The sequence below is a fragment of the Postia placenta genome (assembly GCF_002117355.1).
Source record: "Postia placenta MAD-698-R-SB12 unplaced genomic scaffold POSPLAscaffold_1, whole genome shotgun sequence".
In the NCBI taxonomy this organism is placed as follows: domain Eukaryota; kingdom Fungi; phylum Basidiomycota; class Agaricomycetes; order Polyporales; family Adustoporiaceae; genus Rhodonia; species Rhodonia placenta.
The window spans coordinates 2,469,966-2,489,167 of NW_020169832.1; the positions used below are offsets into that span (position 1 = coordinate 2,469,966).

Below are 19,202 nucleotides of genomic sequence, written 5' to 3' on the forward strand. Positions count from 1 at the left end.
CTACAACTGAGAGTCGCCGCATATCACGATGAAATAAGACGTAAGTAATCAAGGGATGATTGTGATACATTACTTGCGCAGAAGGATATATAATGGGTCTCCAAGGACAATGCTAGTCATATGCCTGAACGACCCGGTCAAAGACATAAGCAGACCGCCAAAGGACGCGTACGCCGTGCTGAGCATGCGTTCACTGAATCAATAAGTGATTCACTTGGAGTGAAAGCGGATAACACGCACACAATCTCGGCCGTTCCGCCGTCAAACCTATAGACCTGAAGCAGAGCATGAGAACCCATACGCACGAACTTGGCGGTCGCGCCACCCCACTGCTAATGCGTTCAGAGGCCACACTCACCTTTCCATACATAACGTATTCGTAGTCCTCCTCCAAGCCCCGTCTCCCCTTACCGTCTGGCCGCCACACATCTGAATCCTTCTCCTCTTCTTCTGTGTTTGCCCCTGGTGGGCCTTTCGCTAGAGAGGATGCCAGTGCGAGCGCAAACTCCTGGCCATTTTGCATAGGATATAGCTCGACGTTGTAATCCAACGTGAGGTCCATGTCGTAGTTTTTTGAATGCGCATAAAGTCGGGAAACTGTAAGGTGCGGAGCAGGTTGTGGCTCTCGCAGAGGATCTGGGATTCGTACGACGTACCTCGGTCAAATTTTTTGCCCTCCTTGTCAATGGCGTTTATCGTGAATATGTCGTCAAATACGACATTTGAGGCGTTGGTAGTCATCGTGCCGGTGTGTGCGGCAAAGTAGAACAGAGAGCAAGATGTTAGGGATAACAAGCGCCCATGCTGCTCGATCGAAAGCCCGCGCTTTTCCCGATCAACTATCTGAAGACTTCAGATCGACCGTAAACCTCAGCCAAGTGCAATTTACGAGGCTTAAATAAGGCACTTGTAAAGCTCATAGTTCTCACGATTTATGTATATACTAACAGATGTTACAGTACTTCTTCTGCTTCCAACTGGGTCGACTACCAGCCTTGCGCGCCCCGAACTTCTACTTCCAAACACTTCGTTAACGCCTCCTTCGTATGCCCGACTTCCCAGGGCTGCTCCTTCGCGGATCCGAAGAAAGGCGCGACACAAACTTTGCCTATGGAACGGAAGAGGTCCTCGAGGATCCATGTCAATCGCGGCCCGGTGAGCTCAATGGCGGGTTCTGAGTTGACCTCAAGGAGATGAACCTGGTATTTGCGGGACGCAGTCGGAGACGTGTGGTGAGTGACGAGAAAGTCGACACCAAAGAGTTCAAACGCATTGGGAAGTGGCTGATACGTTCTATTAGCTCGAATAGACAAATACCTCAGGCTCCGAGCATCCACCGACCTGGAAATGCACGCTCATGTCTAGCGCCGCTTTGAACGTCTCAGCAAGGACATCAGCGACTTGTGACTTGATGTCCTCGACGTCCTCCGGTGTGAAACGATTCGGCTCAGCTGTTGGGGATGCTTGCTCTGAGTGGCGGGGCCTCGCGGAACGTAGCTGTTCAACATCCATAACTTCTCCCATCGCACGCGGAGGCCTTGGCTGACGTGACCGGCGCTCCTGTTGCACAGTTGGAACCACAGGCGTTGAGGACACGATATGGCAGCCGATGAGCTCGTCGAGCAATCTGACTCCAGCCTCACCGCGCTGCGTCTGCAGAGAGGTATTGGTGAGATGCGCAGCCAAGCCTTCGTTGATGTACGTGCTCGTCGACTTGTCAGCGGAGACAGTCGGCGCAGAGTATGGAACTGCCGAGAATAGCGATAGGATATGGTTGTACATGTAGACCGTTAGGGCTCCAGAAGCAACACAGTAGACACGAAGGTGAAACTATTCTGACATGAGCAGGCTGAAGCAGATTCAGGGAGGCAGGCAGACTTTGTGACCGCGCATGTCGTCCAACTGTGGCAGCGGCTTTTTGTCCAGAGGCACTTCCATAGGATCCATAAGCACGGGCTTAGAGAGATATTCCTATAAGTATCCTTAGTCAACAGATGATTCGAAGGTCCCTTGCATGAGGCGATGGCGTCCGCAGTAGATTCAGAGTGGCTGGGTTCCGCACCCACCTGGATTACAAAATGCCGAAGTTGAGAGGTCGCCACCGCTGTGTCTGGACCACGACCGTCCTCAGGCTTGTCCTCCTCATCCGAGTCGTCTTGTTCAAAGGACTTGAAGATCTCCGCAAGGTCATCTTTTGAATGGAAAAGCCTTATGCCCATCCCTCTGTCAGCCATGCCGGGTTTCAGGATCCACCATTTCGATGGATCATCCTTGTCCAGTTCTGTACCGAGGTCGAAGAGATCGTCGCTCCACATCTCGTCGAGCTCGTCAGAAAAACTGAGTTCTATGTCCCATGTCTTTGGCACAGCGATACGAAGGACCGATTCGGAATGCTTGACGAGGTAGTTGTGTATGCATCGGGAGAGGTAGTGTTTGCGGATGAGAGCTTTCCGAATGACATACGACGAGGACAGGACCTTCGACCCAGAGGGTACCATGTGAGTTAGATCATGTTCAATAGCGTCATACGTCGACCACTGTAGCAGGTTCCCGGGAGAAGCGGTCAAGTCTTCTGTGAGGGCAGTGATGATGTTTGGCTGGGGATTGAGTGACGAAAGGGACTTTTGAACGAGGGAATTGGTCAGCGGTGCCGACGGCCAAGTCACCAATGCTGTGAGCGTCTCCATGCGGCGGGTGTGTGGACTTAGAACGGCGACGATGGAGGTTGGGGAAGAGGAGGACGGCTGCGCTACGGCGGCTACGCGAAATGGATGTGCGTCACGCGTGTCGCGTGAGACGCGTTGACCGCCGGCCTGTGATTTCGTGCAGTCAAGTCTCCCATGCTCGATCGTCGTCGTCGGGTAGTCAGCCGTCCCCCCGCGTCACCATCCGCACACGACCCCGTCTCCATCTCGCCATCTGCCCAAGACTCCTCGCCGTGAGATGGGGAACGCGTACATCTTTAGTCTGCAGCCGACGTTCACCCAGGGGCTCATCTTGGGACAATTCTCCATTCTCTTCCTGCTGGTCCTCGTGCTCAAGTACCTGTTCTTTGATACCGTGTCCGATCACGCGTACCGGACGTCATCGTACCAACCAAAAATTGAGCGGGATGAAGATGAGGACGGCATCGCTCTAGTCGCGGAACGGCTGGCGCCGAAACCCGCACAAGACGGGAAGCAGAGCGGGAACGAGTGCGAGAGCGCAGACTGGCTGAATGCTCTTCTTATACAGGTATGCAAATGCATACCAATACTCTCTCTATACGCTGAGAGTTGTCCAGGTGTTGGAAGCATACCGTGTCAAGCTGCGAGACGGACTGCCTGGCGCGGAAGGAGACGAGGTTGCACGAAAGCGAGTGGAAAGATTTGCGAACCAGATGCGACCTCCAGGATTTCTGGTGCGTCATGGCTGAGCACATAGCAATGCTCTTGATTCCATTCGCGACCTGCAGGATCCCATCAAGGTCCACTCTGTAGACCTGGGAGTAACAGCCCCTCGTTTGTCCCGGGCGCGCCCCAGGCCACAAAAAGCGCCGAATTCAGATCCGGTCAGTAATGTTGCACTACACTGGCTGTTATCTTACCCTGATCATTTAAATACTTACACAGGCGATTGAATTCGATATGTCATACGCCGATACCATATCCCTCTCCCTCTCCACGTCCGTCCTCTTCAACTACCCCTTCGCGTCATTTGCGCGCCTCCCAGTCTCCCTCACAATCTCCTTGTCGCACTTCTCATCTTCGGTGAGCCCCACCTGGACTTGGCAGTACATTCCAGTATACGACTTATCATGACCTCACCATCGACAGGTCCTCTTGACACCTCCACAGCCACATGCACAGCACCCGACTGTCACACTCAATCTCCCTTCACCCGGCACCGACTTCGTGCTTAACATACAGACAAAATCCCTCATGGGCAGTCGCGCGAAACTTGCGGATGTACCCAAATTGCATGAACTGATTACACACCAGGTGAGCGAAGTTGTTCATAGCTATGCGACGAAGATTGTTCATGTACCACAGATACGACGTGTATTGCTAGAGAAAGGGACATGGAAAATCGTGTTGCCCGGGCTCGCCAGTGTAAGCGAAGTAAAAGAGGATGTCAAGAGGGAACAGCAAGCAGGTGAATTGCCTGTCAACTGACCGACACCCCCAAATATTTGATGACCGTCATGAGGATTGGTTCGTCCATTTGTTTTTCTCTCCAAGCACGCGGTACTTATCAATAGTTCAGTACTATAGTTTAATCGGATATGTAATTGTGATCTCGTTACTTGTCGTAGACGTCATTGTCATTCATCTAACCAGCGCGCACTGCTCGTCAACAAAAACACATAGGCTGTGACAAGTTCCACGGTCTGCCAGCTCGAGATCGCAATCTAGTCAGTGACATTACCGTTGCACATCTCAATACACCTGACAATACTATTATTTGTATGCAATAGTAATTGCTGCTACGATTCACTTAGATGAGACGTATAATTCAGCAATTTATTGAAGACGATCCACCGCTATTCACCACTGGCTCAACGATTGAATAGTTTCTACCATGTCGGCTCGTAATGCACAATCCCATAACTGGCACAATTTTTGTACCAGCAATTCTTATTGCGTAACGAGTGTGCGCCTTTGCACGATGAAGCGCCACGAAGAGCTAAATAGCAGAAGGGGTATGAATGAATGGGGGCAAACGCCCATTTGTGTCTACTATCTGCCTGCGCGCCGTCGACACCACCATATCCGTACAAAATCACGTCTTCTTCGCCTTCTTCGACGTCTTCGCCTTCTTCGACGTCTTCGCCTTCTTCGACGTCTTCGCCTTCTTCGACGTCTTCGCCTTCTTCGACGTCTTCGCCTTCTTCTGGGGCTGATCACTACGCTCCTCGTCGTGAGATCGCTTCTGGGGTTTGGAACCTGTGGGGCCATTTTGAGGGATAGGAATTATAGTGCCCATGCTTTGGGTGCGGCCGTGGAACGTTGCATCCAGTTCGTGGTTGAATCCAACACATTCGAAGGCGAAACATTGGAACTGGAGGACACCCTGGGCGTACATCTGTCGGATTAGGGCTGTTATCACTGGCGGAACCAGATTAGGCGACAAGACGGCAGAGTCGGTAATGCTTTTTGTTACACGCCAGAGAACGTGTCAGACCAAACGACCGTAGATTGCGGTGACATGTACCTCCGGCCCCAGACTGCTAAGGGTCTCGTGGGAGATGGTGCCCGTCCCTACATGCTCAAACGTGCCATAGTAGGAGCAATGACCGTTGGACCAGGCGATGACTTCGCGCTGCTGGCCTAGCTGTTTGGTGAGGTCATGAGGATAATCAGATCGCTCCATATTCCCGCTTCCTTTCAGAGCACGAGGGTTATAACGAAACACCGGTATCACTATAACGAAATGTGTCGCTGCATTCTCGGGCCAGATCACTTCATCTGGTCTAGTCATCAGAACACCGGAGGAAGCACTGTTCATAAGTATGAGACATTTGAGTTTGGCAAGAGCAGTCCAGATATGAGCCTGCCTTTTCTCTTTGACAACTTATCGGTTCACCCATACATGAGCTTCTGCCTAAGACCGGTGTATTATTCTGACTCACATCAGGGATGTTTGAGATCCAGCCTTTCGATCCAGCGAAGTGTACAATGGATTGTGGCTGAAGAGTCGAAGTTCGTACTCTGGTGATGAACTCCGGTATATTAGGCTAACATAAGCGTTGTCCGTCAGTAATGGTTTATGACAATGAAGCCTACACACCTCAGGCTTCGCCTCTTTTGTTCTGGCTAAATCTCTCTCTTCAACGACTTTATCATAGCGAGATTGAAGATCATTGTGACCAGTATGAAAGTCATCATAACGAGAGCGTAGGTCGTCAAAAGCCTAGCAAGGAATCAGCTGTGCAAATAACAAGTGCCCTAAACTATCTACAGTTTGTATAGTGTTTCTGGCTTCCTTCGTGGCCTTGTATTTTTCACGCAATGATATCACCTTTGAGTTGAGCTGCTCAACATCAGTTGCCTTGAATGTGCGATAGATTCAGTCGTAGATGAATATTCTCGAGCAGAGACCATACATATTGAGCTTCCGTTAGCTTCTGCTCTTCCAGAGCTCTCGTTAAACGATGACACACGTCATCGTAATCCTACTATTCATGATTAACAAGTTAACGACATAGAGGAATGTAGTATTACCGAGGGCACCAACAATTGCAACTTATTATCCTCTCCCTCTGTCGCGACTTGCAGGCGTAGACGCAAGTCGTCCACTTCATGCCTGAGTCTCCTATTTTCTTCACTTAGGTCGAGACCCTCATCCAACGTGGCTTGTGATGGTGCCCTACTTGCATCCTTAATAATTTCAGACGGCAGAGCATTGACTAGTACGGAACGATGACCACCTTGCACCTGCAATCTCGTAGCTGTTGACGAAGGTCCTTGATTCTGTCACTAAGCAATTTTATCAGACCTGGAGTCAGCTCCGGGTCATGGTCATGGTCGATTAGTAGGTTTGGGTCCATCTTGGCAATGCGGCCCTAAGTGGTTCTAGATCACTCTCAGGCCCACGATATCCTGCCGGGGTTGTCTCCTGCGGATAGCCAAGAGAGAGTTATCTGAGGTCTGGGCAGATTCAAGTAACTGAGTGCTAATTACACTTGATGTTCAACGACACGACCGTGAGATTGATCGGACATCAATACGATATTACGTAATATCGTAATACTGCTCTTTCGAGCCAGGTTAGCTGAAACATGTACTCTCATACTCCTCATACAGCCGACATGTCAGATACTGCTGATTACCTGACGCCATCCCGCAAGCGGTCTCGCTGGGATGTCGATGAAGAGGATACTCAGATACCACTCAGCCAGCAACCCCCGAAACGTCGTTCAAAAAGCAGATCTACTATCTCGTCAGTTCCCGATCACCCACAACCACAGCAGAAGCCTAGCAAGCCTGAGGCAAGGCAGGGCAGCTCAGAGCGTCGCCGCCCGACGCACAGCATATACGTACCTCCACGGACTTCTCATCCCCAACTACAGCCATCTCGTTCGGTTTATAGTTATGAGAGGCTGAACTCGATCGAAGAGGGTTCCTATGGCGTTGTCTTTCGTGCGCGGGATAAACAAACCGGAGACATTGTTGCTTTGAAGAAGCTGAAGCTAGATGAAGAGAAGAACGGATTCCCCATTACAGCGCTGCGCGAGGTCAACTCGCTCATGATGTGCAAGCATGAGAACGTAGTTGGGATACGAGAGGTTGTGGTTGGAGACACTCTAACACAGTATGTCCACACTATCTCTGCTTCGCCCCTCACGCTAAGGTGTTATACGAGAGTGTTCATTGTCATGGACTTCATTGAACATGACCTCAAGACGCTTCTCACTGTCATGCCATCGCCCTTCCTGCAGTCCGAAATCAAGACACTGATGTTGCAACTATTATCAGCTGTCGCTCACTGCCACGACCGTTGGATTCTGCATCGTGACCTAAAGACCAGCAATCTATTGATGAACAACCGTGGCACCATTAAAGTGGCCGACTTCGGCCTTGCTAGGAGATATGGAGACCCAGTTGGTGTCGGCGGTTTGACGCAACTTGTAGTGACGCTGTGGTACCGGTAGGTTGGCCAATCTCCCTGCGCATGTGTTCAACACTATCGTCCGTTGCGTGATGCAGGGCGCCTGAGATCCTCCTCGGTGCGAAGGAGTATTCGACCGCCGTCGACATGTGGTCGGTCGGGTGCATCTTTGCCGAGCTGCTCCTCAAGGAACCGCTCTTCGAAGCAAAAGGAGAGATTGAGCTACTATCCATGATATTCAAGCTGCTCGGACCGCCGACCACTCACTCCTGGCCAGACTACCACACCTTGCCTCTAGCGAAGACAATCAGCCTGCCGCCTCCGCAACTGCCGCAGTTGCAGCAGAAGTTCCACTATATCACAGCAGCTGGCGTTGATTTGCTCTCGCGCTTGCTCACGTACGACCCTGAGAGACGGATATCCGCCACAGAGGCCTTAAAACATCCGTACTTTAGGTAAGCCACACGTTCCCACGAACAGCAGAACCGAATCGAACTCTACAATCCCAGCGAGTCGCCGTTTCCCAAACACCCTGACCTCTTTGGCTCGTTTCCATCGGCGGCCGCAGGCGAAAAGTATGTGCTCGTCCCTGATAGGGTACTTATCTTCTGATGGCGCTCACACAGGCGGCGCAAGCCATATGAGAGTCCATCGGCTCCTGTCCGTGCGGCGGATTTCAAGCTACTCACCGAGGTTGATACATAGTACGTCCGTGTAAGACCCTTATATACTTTACACTTTTTTCGATCGTGGATATGGTATATTGTGAACAAATCAAGGTGTAGATCGGCGTGCAGTGAACAAATACGCAAGAGAGCTACGTCAGGAATACGAGCATGGCTAAAAATCATCGTTCAGTTACAGGGGGCGGGATTCGACAGGAAGGGGGACAACTGAAGCAAGATCAGACACAGGAACCGCACCTACAGGAAGGTCGGGCACAAGAACCGTGGTCACGGCCTGCTCAGGTGCAGACGCCGCCGCAGATGGTCCAGCCACAGGTGTTGGCTCATCGTCATCCAATGCTGAGAGTACGTCGCGCATCCTCTTGAAGCGTGTTCTTGTTCGATCGGCGTCGCCGCACTTGTCGTAATACTCCTTTACTTCTTCGACAGTAAAGCGGAATTCCCGCGCAATATCACGGACAGTCCTGTCGACAATGTGCATTCCAGCAGAGGTCGACTCTCCATCGCTTTCTTGCTCCGGGGTCCCACTAGAGGTTGCATCAGCCCAGGCTCGTTGCGCATGTGAGCTGACGGCTTACCTGATTTTTTGTCTCTTATTCGTATCATTGCCATCATCCTCCAGTTTCCTTTTCGCCCATGGAGGCTGAGGCACATCAGGGTCACCTTCCCGAATCTGCCATTCAACTTCATCATCTTCCATTTCCTCCTCTGTCGCATGCTGGCGCGCTATGGCCGGGTCCATTGGGCCAGCACCCGGGACAGGTATATGCGGCGGGAAGACGGCCTGTGGACTGGGGTACAGTAGGCAGTTGAAGGGATCATTGGGCACGCCCACCGCCTGTAGAATGCCGGCAGCGACCGGGACCGGGACTGGCGGGAAGTTCTCAAGTTCTCGCATTTCATCTGTTATCTGGGAAGGTCCAGCTCCTGTAGAGTTGGTGCGTGCCTTCTTGCGAGTACGTCTAGGCTTCTCCTCCGGCTTGCGTACGTAGCCATATTGCCCCTTCTCACCATGAGCGGGCTTTTTCTGTTCCACGACCTCGGCAATCTTTACATCAAGACGCGCCATATTCTTTTTGTATCGTTCGCGCCATGATTGCCAAGTATGCCGTGTTACCCACGCGAATTCGGGTTCACTTGCCTGCACCAACGTTATATTCAGCATGAGAAACTATGGGCCTCTGAAATATATCATACCTGCTCGCACAGCTGTTGGTAGAGGCGGTTGCCTGTCCTACCTCCGGTCTCTTTGTAGGGGATCTTAGCCGCTATCCAGTTGCACAGATTTTCTTCATCTTGTTCTGTGAACTGTGTGCGTCTGCGACGAATCTGTAAGCATTGCAGACAGTATGCGATGTGGTTACTCACTCCTCGCCAGGCCGTCTCCCACCAGGATTCTTGTATACTACAGGTGTGTAGATAACCTGTCCCTTCTCAATGCACTTCCTGACCCAGAGATAAGATTCTACGAATTTCTCAGGCTCTCCTTGATAAGTCTTCACAAGATGTTGGAAGACTTCGGTGTTAGGGTCTGCGAGAATCACTCGTGCGGATTGAGCCGAGGCAGTCGGATCACCACCTGAGTGCTGTCAGGATTATGGGTCACTACCTGACGATAGTAGCTGGCTAGTGGTCATGCAGTACGGTTAACTCACCATGATACGAGTACTAAGCGTTGCCCGGACATTGATGTTCGCGATACTTGAGTCAATGTGCATTCGGATGGGCTGACCCTCATGTACGAATATTTGTTTAAGCAGCATGCTATGAATCTTGCAAGCCTCTACATATGTATAAGGCACGAAGTGTCGGTCCGGGCGGTCGGGAGTGTTCCAACATAGGCGCAACCTCTCCTCTTCTGCAGTTCCTGGTTGAACGAGTATGTATCCCGCACGTGGTACCTTTGCCTCTACTCTTCCCCCGAGGGCCTGCATAGTGCATCAATACTGTGCAATGTCTTAACCCAGTAATGAGAGGGTACCCACAGCAATGGTCTCGCAAACGTCGGCTTGGATCTCCTGCGGGATGTCCTTCTGGATGAAGAATTTGATGGCCAGGCCATTGCTGTCTTGGAATATAGGCTGAAAATTAACAAAGGTTACACACAAGCAAGTCCACAGAATTGTAGGGGAAAGGGACAGGAACTGAATAGCTGACCATGGTGTGTCCGACCGCTCAGAGACTCAAGACAGTGGTCGAAGGGGTAACCTTGTCTGGGGGTTAGAGTTTAGGTCGTGTTTACTCAGGTTAGGGTCGTCTTTTGTGGTTACTCGGCACGTCCCACGTGACTGTGGCTACGCGGTATGTCCGCGCGTCGTGGGTCGCGGCGGCCGTGTGCAAATGACTCCTCGATAGCTGGCTACGCAAGGCCAAACTCAAGCCGCTTGATACCGTCTCGTTCAGAAATACAAGTTCACTGAACTTCGTTCGCTTCACTTCAGCTGAATCGTGTAATAGCCAAGATCGTGTCGTAGATACAATGGTTATACAAGCAGATCTACACGATACACTGTGTGAAGTGTGAAGGAATCAGTCATAGCTCCAAGACCTTTCCAGGATTCATAATGCCATTCGGATCGAACAAGTGCTTGATCCGCTTCATCACCTCAATGCTAACGGCATTCTTGGAGTATGGCAGAGCGTGAGTCTTCATGACGCCGATACCATGTTCAGCGGATATGGAGCCCTTGTATTTTGCTGATGACCCCACGGACTGAGCACAAAAAAGGGCGAGAAGATAAAATTAACTTACCGACGAGCTCGTAGACGAAAGGCTCAAGAGCACTTTCGATCTCCGGGGTGTATGCATCAGCGACGACGTTCAGATGCAAGTTGCCTGAACAACACCATCAGCAAATGAGACTATTACAAGCATGATCACAGACCGTCGCCGACATGTCCATAGCCGACCACATGCTTTACAGCATCGTCACGCATGAGTCCCTTGGACTGTAGGTGATCCCGCGTCGTATCGATAACCTCCTTAAATTTGTGCAGAGGTACCGATATATCGTACTTATACGCCTTGCCCTCCTTCGACATTGACTCTGTGAGGCCCTCCCTAATAGCCCACAGGGAGGCAAACTGAGCCGGTGAAGATGCGAGCACCCCAGTATTGATCAAAGAAGGTTCGGCCTCCATTAGGTTTTCCAGTAACGTGTTGAGTTTCTAAAGTGAGGGCGTTGTCAATCCGCAAGCTCGTCGGTCGTGAAGGGGGTCTAGTACCTCTTCATCATGCTCGCGTTTGCTTCCACTGGTCTCCACAAGTACGAAACATTCTGCACCCTCGACATCCGACTCGTTCAGAGCGCGACCCTGCCCATGCTTAACGGCGAGGTCATACGCCCTTCTGTCAATGAACTCGAATGCGGAGAGGATTTCAGACAATTGCCGCTTTACTTCGCGATAGAGAGGAAGGACATTGTCGAATGTAGGCAGCGCGAGCATGACATTATTCGATGCTTGTGGTGCAGACGCAGCCAGAATGGAGACACCGGTTACAATCCCCAGAGTCCCTTCTGCCCCAATGAATAATTGCTTCAGGTCGTAGCCTGGCATAACTTGGGTTAAAAAGCTACTCCGATTTACAGGATGGGCGAACCTGTGTTATCCTTGCGGAGAGTGGTGAGTTGATCAAGAATTGTCCCATCAGGAAGAACAACCTCCAGACCCAGTACACTGCCGTGTAAGGAGCCGTAGCGAAGTAACCGAAGACCCCCCGCATTGGTTGAGACATTCCCGCCGATCTGACAACTTACATGCTGTGTCGGCATTTGGCCTATGGATTCTCGACCAACTTACCTTCCCTTGGCCCCCAAATCCAGGGGGACAATATGGTCATGCGGTGCTAGATAGTCTGAGAGGGACTGTAGAATGCAGCCAGCGTCCGCGACGAGGATTCCTGAGGCGAGCTCAGACGAGTGGAAATGCTGCAATAAACTCGCACTCGTACCAGAAGCATCATCGAAGGAGCGGATGTTTGTCATGTTGCCGAGACTGATAACCAGCTCATCCTTGATGGGCACACTTCCGCCGACAAGTCCTGTGTTTCCTCCCTGTGGGACAATGCCTATGCGGCGCTCATTGCAATGCTTGACGATCTCGCTAACTTCCTTGGTGTTCCGAGGGCGTAAAACGGTCGTAGATCTGCCATGATACTTATTCATCCAGTCATTGTTGAAAGGCTCAAGCTCAGAAGCTGGCGTGGATGACAGAGTAGAGAGAATGGCAGACGGAGGCAGTATTTTGGAAAAGTGCGCAAGATCGGCCTCGGTGACTGACTGCAACTGGGAGAATTGCCGTCGAAGCGGGCGAGTGGGCAAGCATCGCCGAGCAAGAGACCAGCGGGATGAGTACATGGTGCACGACGAGTGGGCGAGCCAAAGCTCGGACTCCACTCATCCCATTATGAATTGTGCGTAACGCCGCTCAAATCGCTTCCGGTGTGCGGTCCCGTGACGTTCCTTGGGTCCATGTATCCTCGACGCGTGTCAGCGCGTGTCGCGTTACTGGTCATCACTAGATTTGCTCGCTTGATATTATCTCTGAGGTCTCTACCAATGACCCGCTAGTTGCGGCGCTCTACGTATCTCACTGATAGCTTCAACGTACATGTCAGTGCTCGCATGGCGCCCTCTCAATCGTCAGCCATTTCCGAAGTTATCGACGTAGACGCGATCAACTTGGATTCTGACGAGATAGAGTACCGCGGGTACAGACGCGATGACACCAAGGAAATGCACACTCTAGAGTTTGAGAGAGAAGGAGTGTTGTACATGGGGCACCATGACCAGAAAAACTGGGAACTACGGCGAAAGCTACTTGCCGCTCAACAAAAGGTCCTGAAACCTGTGGGTCATCTGGAGAGGGCCACTTCCTCAGCAAACGAGCAAGGTTTGAGGGCCGTCACAGCTCCTTTAAGCACCGGTGACGCAGCTAGTGGTCAGTGTCCCCGTCATCAAACATTGCGCGGACTAATCTGGGCATTAGGTAGATCTCACTCTAGACGAACAAGATATACTACAAGTAGGCATATATAGAATCATATCATATTGTATCTAAACACGACTTCGCGCTCGCAGTCAATCTCACTCCAGCGACGCACGCCTTCGTTACTCAAGATCGGTCCCCCTAGAGGTGTCAAGAGACAGAAGACCGCAAATGGTTCCTCAGCAGCCAGCATCCCGCCAGTGCACTCCACAAGTCGCAAACTTGGTTCTACTGGAAATCGCCTCTGCGAAATAGTGCGCCCCGTGGAGGTAGCTAGACAATGTTTACCGGACAGCAACACATCTCATGTATACCTCAGAGGCATCGCGGGAGGATGCCCTTAGCGATCCACCAGGAACTTACATTCATGCGCCCTATATTGACAAATATCGCCAACGCTGGGTCCATTGCTAAGCCATGTACTTCAGCAATTGTCCGGTCCCGTCAAAACTCCCCCAATGATAGTGCACTCCCCCCGCTGGATGAAGTATGTTGTATGCATCTGTACACCGCTTATGCTGACCAGCCGTCGCTGTCTCCTCAAACTCGTCGTGGACACCGACAGGGGATTGGGCTGAGAGAGGACGAGGATTTGATCATTCACATGCATGTGCTAGGTTTGCCATCAATAGCCGTCAACAATTCAAGTGCGCCCGGACAGGGTGTTGCGCACGCCACACAGTGCCTCACAGAAGCGAACGCCACGTCTTATCGAGGAAACCAGTTCATATGGGACAAGGTGGGTCTACTAATTTTCTAAGGGCTCAGAATATGCACATCTGATAGGATTTTCTAGCTTCGACAGTGCAGCGCGCGAATGAGGCAGTCACGTACAACGTATCGTTCCCGTGGACGTTTCGACATGCTCACAGACCTAAGGGAGATAGCCACTATCGACCATGCACCGGGTCGTAAGTACTTGGCATCCTGAGTATTTTGTGGTATTCGTCACCTCTAGGCAGATATTCAGAAAATTGTACAATACGAAGGTCTCATTGCTGTTGCTAGTACAGTTAGTGACGGCATGTGGGGTTTGTAACTGTCTTCCGTTATACCCACCTCCCGAGGCTAACCTTAAGTCAGGTAATAGTAATCGGCCTTTGGATCATTACAACAGCGGCGGCGCGCTCAAAGTCTCAATGAAAGGTGCATGTGAGTTCTCTACATGTATTAGCACAGCCGTCAAGCTTAAAAAGGAGGAGTGCACACCTTGCCCGCCCACATGCAACGAAGAAGGCTACGTGGTCGGGGTACGTTCCCATCTCTCTGCTCAATGGCCATCACAATTCATGCGGCTTCCTTCGTAATGGACACAGAGGAAATTCAGCATTACTCGCTGAATGACATTCAATTCAATCCTACCGTGTGCGTCTGCTCATACCTCGTTGCGTCTAGATTCATCCTAATGTATTCTGCGCGCCAGCCCGGGGAGACTGGTGTCTGTGGGAACCGACCGGAAGCTGCAGGTCTGGGATTGTTTAGGACTTCAAGATAACCGAGAGCTATCTCCCGTGCGCACAGGTCGTTATCGGCGCCCTACGAATCTGCAGTATAAGTCAGCTCATCACTGTTGTGTCCAGTCACCTACAGCTGCGTTATGGGTGCAGTGCTCTTCAAGCCAAAAGAGGCACTATTGGCGATGGCAGGCTGGGACGGGTAACAACCATCGTTCTCTTCAGTGCTCGAGAACTCATACCGGATTTAGGAATGTCTATCTATACGCCGACGCCATGTCGGCGCCGACAAAGAGTCGGCTTCGCGTAGCTCCAGTGAGCAATCAAGAGATATCCGGTCTGTTGTGGGGACGGGATGCCTCGTCATCAATGCTCTTTGCGTCGACTATGACCCGATACGAGCAGGACTTTCTAGGCTACCACAGAGCATATGACGCGACAACTCGTCAGATAGTATGCGAGTACAAGATTGACGAAGCCGGCGAACAGCTCGCTGTAGAGGAGTCAGGTCGGTGGTACATGTCCACTCTTGCAGCGCAAACTGAGCTGATGTTTCTTCTGCGGTCCAGGTACAAGACTCATCATCTCGACAAGGCGGTCCAAACGCGCACACAGCCTATGGTTGTTTGATGCGCGTACTCGCGACACGCGGCCCATTGATAAGGTCGACATGGTAAAATTCGATGGATATGTACCCCGGATTGCCTTCAGCAATGACGGGATCTACTTAGCTGTTGCGCGGAGCGATAACATAACACACGTTTATGACTCCCGTTTTCTAAGCCGACAGGTGCACGAGTTCCACCACGATGCGGGCGAGAATGTGGAAGAAATGTACGGCGTTGTTGAGCTTTTCTGGATGCAATGCGTGTCGAGGGGCTTGGGGCTAATCACTGGTGGAGCTGACGGTATGCAATGGATTAGGTGCATTGCGACGGACACAGCTAATATTTTTCCTGTTGTCTAGGATGTGTCCGGCTATGGGACGTAAAGAGATCGTCCGATGACCCCTATAACGGTACAGTACTAGCACAATGCAAGACGGACATTGGACACTTTACAATCGGCGATGTTCATCGGCAAGAACGGGCCCTTGTCGTGTGAGTCGATTACTGCAACTGAAACCCATAACAACAGCTGAAGTACAACAGAGGTGAATCGGCGGCGGGGAAAGTAACCATCTTTGATCGCGACATGAGATGAATTTAGAGCTTCCACAAACCGCGAGAGCGTTGTGCACGCTTGTGCACAAATGTAAATGGATATATCATGTCTTTGAAGCAATAGACTACAGATACAACAACGTAGGTATACATGACCCGTTAGCGAAGAACAAGTAATTAAGGTACAGAAGCGAGCCTGTCAACCCTGACTAGACTCTCCAATTCCGCAAACACTATCGGGTCAGTGAAAATCTCCCGTTGCAACATGAGGTTCCACGTAATCTCGTCCTGGTATCCGCTAAGAAGGCCCGTGCCAGTCTCGATACGACTCTCCCCATGCTCGCCATAGCCCATGCCAAACATGAGTGTGGGTGATGACGATTGGGAAGTATCGAACGAGTCTTCAGCGTCGTCGATGAGCTTCAAGGCCTCTACCGCTCGGCGGACGCAAATCGTGAAGTACATACGCGCCTCCTGAGGGGTGAGTACCGTGAACCTCTTCACGAGGCGCAGGAGCACCTTGGGGAACGCCAATTCGCGATCCATCTTGATGCGTTTCTTTAGCTGAGGCGGCGCCAGGAACGCGATGGTGAAGATTGCCATGAGGATCTTCTCCACGTATCCTAGCCACACGTCGCGCATCACGACCTGGAAATCTGTATTCGAGACAGGAAGACGATGGACTAGCGATTCCAAGAACGTCCACAGCCACTCCTGCGGTGCTGCTTTGGACAAGGCGTGGCGATTGTCATCGGGCTGGAACAATCGCGTGTAAACTTCCAGAGCAGTGTCGGCAATAGAGGGCGGAGACGGCGTGCTTTGTGGGTTGATTGTAGCAGGGACGCCGGACAATAGGAGGCAACCGAGGGGCGAGACGGACTCTACTGGATCGCTGAGGAAGGAAGACAGCAGCTCGAAAGCTCGTCGCGCATTCAACAGTGGAGTTTTTGACGTCGAGCCTGAAATCGACAAGTCGACGGCGCCTGCAATATTTACTAGGAGGTATAGGGTATCCTTGCGTAAGATGAGAAGGTCTTGCAGAGATAGCGCTGGTGAAGCCGGACTTGGGAGATCGTCCGCCGCGGAGGCGGACAACATACATAACCGCAACATGATAGTGAGCACTCTATCATGTTTTGCAAGATACTCATGATTGTCGGCGAAATTGGAGAGGTTGCGGATGATGTTAGTCACGGTGAGGATCGTTTCACCATGGCGTGGCCGAGGACCGATGTTGTAATCCTTCGAACCGTGTTTTCTCTCCAGCCCTGCGAACGGTCTGGACCCATCCTCTAGAACAGCATTTACAAGCTCTCGATAGGTTTTGACAGGTGTGACAGGCGCTCCCAGCACCGTATCGTCCTCATCACCTTCCAGCCCAACATCCTCGAGAATGTCAAGCACCTCCTCAAGCAGATCTGGGGCTTGTGCTATTGGGAAGCCCGGCTCCCTCTTAGGATACTGCATAAGCGTTAGCAAGGTGAACGTCGTCAGGCCGTAAGACAGCTCGGTGGATATTCGGGAACGCAGGGACATGGTAACTGCGTCCACATCGACCTGGCCCCACTCGTTCATGTCTTTCATCGGCCTGTGCGCGGCGCGCGCATACTCCTTTTGAATAGCAGCGAGATCGCGCCCTCCGTCGGTATCGACTTCCCGCGAGAAAGGAACATACTCGATCTTTCGTCTCGATGGTTGGCGTATTGTGCGCGGGGCGGCGGCTGGGGCAGACTGTCCGTTCATGCCGGACGGGGGTAGGGACTAGAGACGCAGACATCAGCCTATATACAGCACGTGGGCGCTTCCTTTGTACTTACAGCTCGCATGTCGGACGAGTCAGAGCCGCCTGAAATGAATATATGAGGCAGATAGCTCCATCGAAGCCGAAGCACGCACCTGTCCTTTGTCTAACTCGTTTCGGATCGAATTCTTCTGACTGCCGCATTTTCCTCTTTCTGCCTTCCGCGTCTGCATCGGCGCCATTGGGCTCTTGCGCCGACGTGCTGCCGGCGCTCGGTGTGCCGTGCATTTGCTGAGACAGCAATGATGATGCCACCATTCCCAGGGCCCCACCTATGCTGTTTGTGGGCGAATGTTGAGGCATCTGGGGTGTGTGCGGCTGACTCGTCTGTCCACCAAGACCCGCTGCCGCCGAATCGAACGCCTGCGACGGATTATTGGGCATGGATTGATTCATGCCTGGCATATTCATATTGAAGGAGTCTCCGGCTATGCTCTGCGCCTGATTAAGTTGAGACGGGCCCGACATAACATCGGGAACACCGCCTGCACCCTGAGCACCGCCCTGCATGCCTTGTTGGACGCCGGGCTGCATTCGCATTCCCGCTCGCGCCTGCTGCTCACGGACGTTTCTCTTGTACGCCTCATCGAATGGCGCGAGGATATGCATGAACAGCCTGTTCAAGGTCACCGCGACCGACTGCTGCCCGCTCGGCTGGGGATCGGGATGCTGGTCCGGAAGATCGAAATGACGTAGAAGGGACGGCCATTGTTGGTCCATCTGACGACACGAGTTTTACAACGCAATGAATACAATGCACGGACTGGCGCTGGATTATGCACACCTTTGCGATACCACCTACTTGCGACACTAGCGCCCAGAACCTATACAGATCCACATCTTTGCCCGCTATGCGAATGTGGCCCAGCTCCGTGCGCGATATATCGAGCCCTTTCCACGGCGACTGGGCCGGGTCGTATCCGGCGGGCCATGGCGTGCCGACGAGCTCGGGCGGCAAAGGGTTTGAGCGCATGTGGACGGACGCGAGGCCATGAAGGAACTGCCGTCGTTTCTGGTGCTGTTGCTGTTGTTGAAGCAGGAGCTGCTGCTGCATGACGGCAGGGTTGGCGTGGGCCATGGCAGGCTGGGCGGGGGCGTGATCAGTTGGCGAAAGAGGGAGGAAGAGACCAGGACTGACGTTAGATGGGTGCGGGGGAATGTGATCAGGGGAGAGGCCGGGGTGGTGACCTTGGAGCGGATGGTTAGGAGGGTCTGGGCGACGGATGGGTTGTGATTGGTGTGTCAACAATCCCCCGAAATAAGGCACCGAAGTTCCGCCTGGCGCAGAGCGATTTCCGGCTTTTGCTAGGCTGGTGGCTTGAAGCGCAGCCATCTGCTTTGCGACCAGCGGATCGAGATTATTGAACGCCAGCGACCCATCTGCGCCGTCCGGTGATGCGGCGGGGGCGAACGCCTGCTGCTGCTGCCCCGCTCCGTGTGATACGTGTGGTTGTTGCCTGCGCGGACTGCTGTGTTACCGAGGACGACAAGACTGGAAAACAAAGGGAATCACGCACAT

At 52.2% G+C, this 19,202-nt stretch overlaps 9 protein-coding genes across 9 annotated transcripts; 3 read left to right on the forward strand and 6 right to left on the reverse strand.

Moving 5' to 3' along the window:
- Positions 1–69: 69 nt before the first annotated feature.
- On the reverse strand, positions 70–741 carry POSPLADRAFT_1129609 (hypothetical protein; the record flags this gene model as incomplete). Its single annotated transcript, XM_024483856.1, has 4 exons — positions 70–178; positions 241–275; positions 359–597; positions 657–741. 4 exons carry the CDS (start codon positions 739–741, stop codon positions 70–72), a joined length of 468 nt encoding a protein of 155 aa, XP_024344456.1.
- Positions 742–911: 170 nt separating this feature from the next.
- Positions 912–3,131, reverse strand: POSPLADRAFT_1064210 (hypothetical protein; the record flags this gene model as incomplete). The annotated part of the gene is made up of 5 exons (XM_024481776.1): positions 912–1,283; positions 1,342–1,830; positions 1,879–1,971; positions 2,067–2,671; positions 3,110–3,131. The coding sequence occupies 5 exons, from the start codon at positions 3,129–3,131 to the stop codon at positions 987–989; spliced, it is 1,506 nt and encodes a 501-aa protein (XP_024344457.1). The 3' UTR covers positions 912–986.
- A 495-nt stretch (positions 3,132–3,626) lies between these two features.
- POSPLADRAFT_1130166 (hypothetical protein) lies at positions 3,627–4,154 on the forward strand (the record flags this gene model as incomplete). Its single annotated transcript, XM_024483927.1, has 3 exons — positions 3,627–3,749; positions 3,816–3,980; positions 4,032–4,154. The coding sequence occupies 3 exons, from the start codon at positions 3,627–3,629 to the stop codon at positions 4,152–4,154; spliced, it is 411 nt and encodes a 136-aa protein (XP_024344458.1).
- A 607-nt stretch (positions 4,155–4,761) lies between these two features.
- On the reverse strand, positions 4,762–5,064 carry POSPLADRAFT_1051792 (hypothetical protein; the record flags this gene model as incomplete). Its single annotated transcript, XM_024480205.1, has 1 exon — positions 4,762–5,064. The coding sequence occupies one exon, from the start codon at positions 5,062–5,064 to the stop codon at positions 4,762–4,764; it is 303 nt and encodes a 100-aa protein (XP_024344459.1).
- Positions 5,065–6,784: 1,720 nt separating this feature from the next.
- On the forward strand, positions 6,785–8,202 carry POSPLADRAFT_1176567 (hypothetical protein; the record flags this gene model as incomplete). The annotated part of the gene is made up of 4 exons (XM_024488429.1): positions 6,785–7,293; positions 7,345–7,629; positions 7,689–8,045; positions 8,100–8,202. The coding sequence occupies exons 1-4, from the start codon at positions 6,791–6,793 to the stop codon at positions 8,200–8,202; spliced, it is 1,248 nt and encodes a 415-aa protein (XP_024344460.1). The 5' UTR covers positions 6,785–6,790.
- A 246-nt stretch (positions 8,203–8,448) lies between these two features.
- On the reverse strand, positions 8,449–10,333 carry POSPLADRAFT_1127308 (hypothetical protein; the record flags this gene model as incomplete). The annotated part of the gene is made up of 6 exons (XM_024483608.1): positions 8,449–8,782; positions 8,855–9,417; positions 9,474–9,594; positions 9,645–9,862; positions 9,932–10,204; positions 10,262–10,333. Coding segments are annotated over 6 exons (1,581 nt in total), but the record flags the coding sequence as incomplete, so codon positions are not given.
- A 476-nt stretch (positions 10,334–10,809) lies between these two features.
- Positions 10,810–12,442, reverse strand: POSPLADRAFT_1042864 (hypothetical protein; the record flags this gene model as incomplete). Its single annotated transcript, XM_024478176.1, has 7 exons — positions 10,810–10,973; positions 11,029–11,112; positions 11,162–11,444; positions 11,502–11,827; positions 11,878–12,029; positions 12,078–12,177; positions 12,229–12,442. The coding sequence occupies 7 exons, from the start codon at positions 12,440–12,442 to the stop codon at positions 10,810–10,812; spliced, it is 1,323 nt and encodes a 440-aa protein (XP_024344462.1).
- A 1,685-nt stretch (positions 12,443–14,127) lies between these two features.
- Positions 14,128–15,349, forward strand: POSPLADRAFT_1042865 (hypothetical protein; the record flags this gene model as incomplete). The annotated part of the gene is made up of 4 exons (XM_024478177.1): positions 14,128–14,176; positions 14,349–14,417; positions 14,445–14,515; positions 14,846–15,349. The coding sequence occupies 4 exons, from the start codon at positions 14,128–14,130 to the stop codon at positions 15,347–15,349; spliced, it is 693 nt and encodes a 230-aa protein (XP_024344463.1).
- A 710-nt stretch (positions 15,350–16,059) lies between these two features.
- POSPLADRAFT_1042866 (hypothetical protein) lies at positions 16,060–18,761 on the reverse strand (the record flags this gene model as incomplete). The annotated part of the gene is made up of 4 exons (XM_024478178.1): positions 16,060–17,643; positions 17,700–17,728; positions 17,779–18,403; positions 18,468–18,761. The coding sequence occupies 4 exons, from the start codon at positions 18,759–18,761 to the stop codon at positions 16,060–16,062; spliced, it is 2,532 nt and encodes an 843-aa protein (XP_024344464.1).
- Between the last annotated feature and the right edge of the window lie 441 nt (positions 18,762–19,202).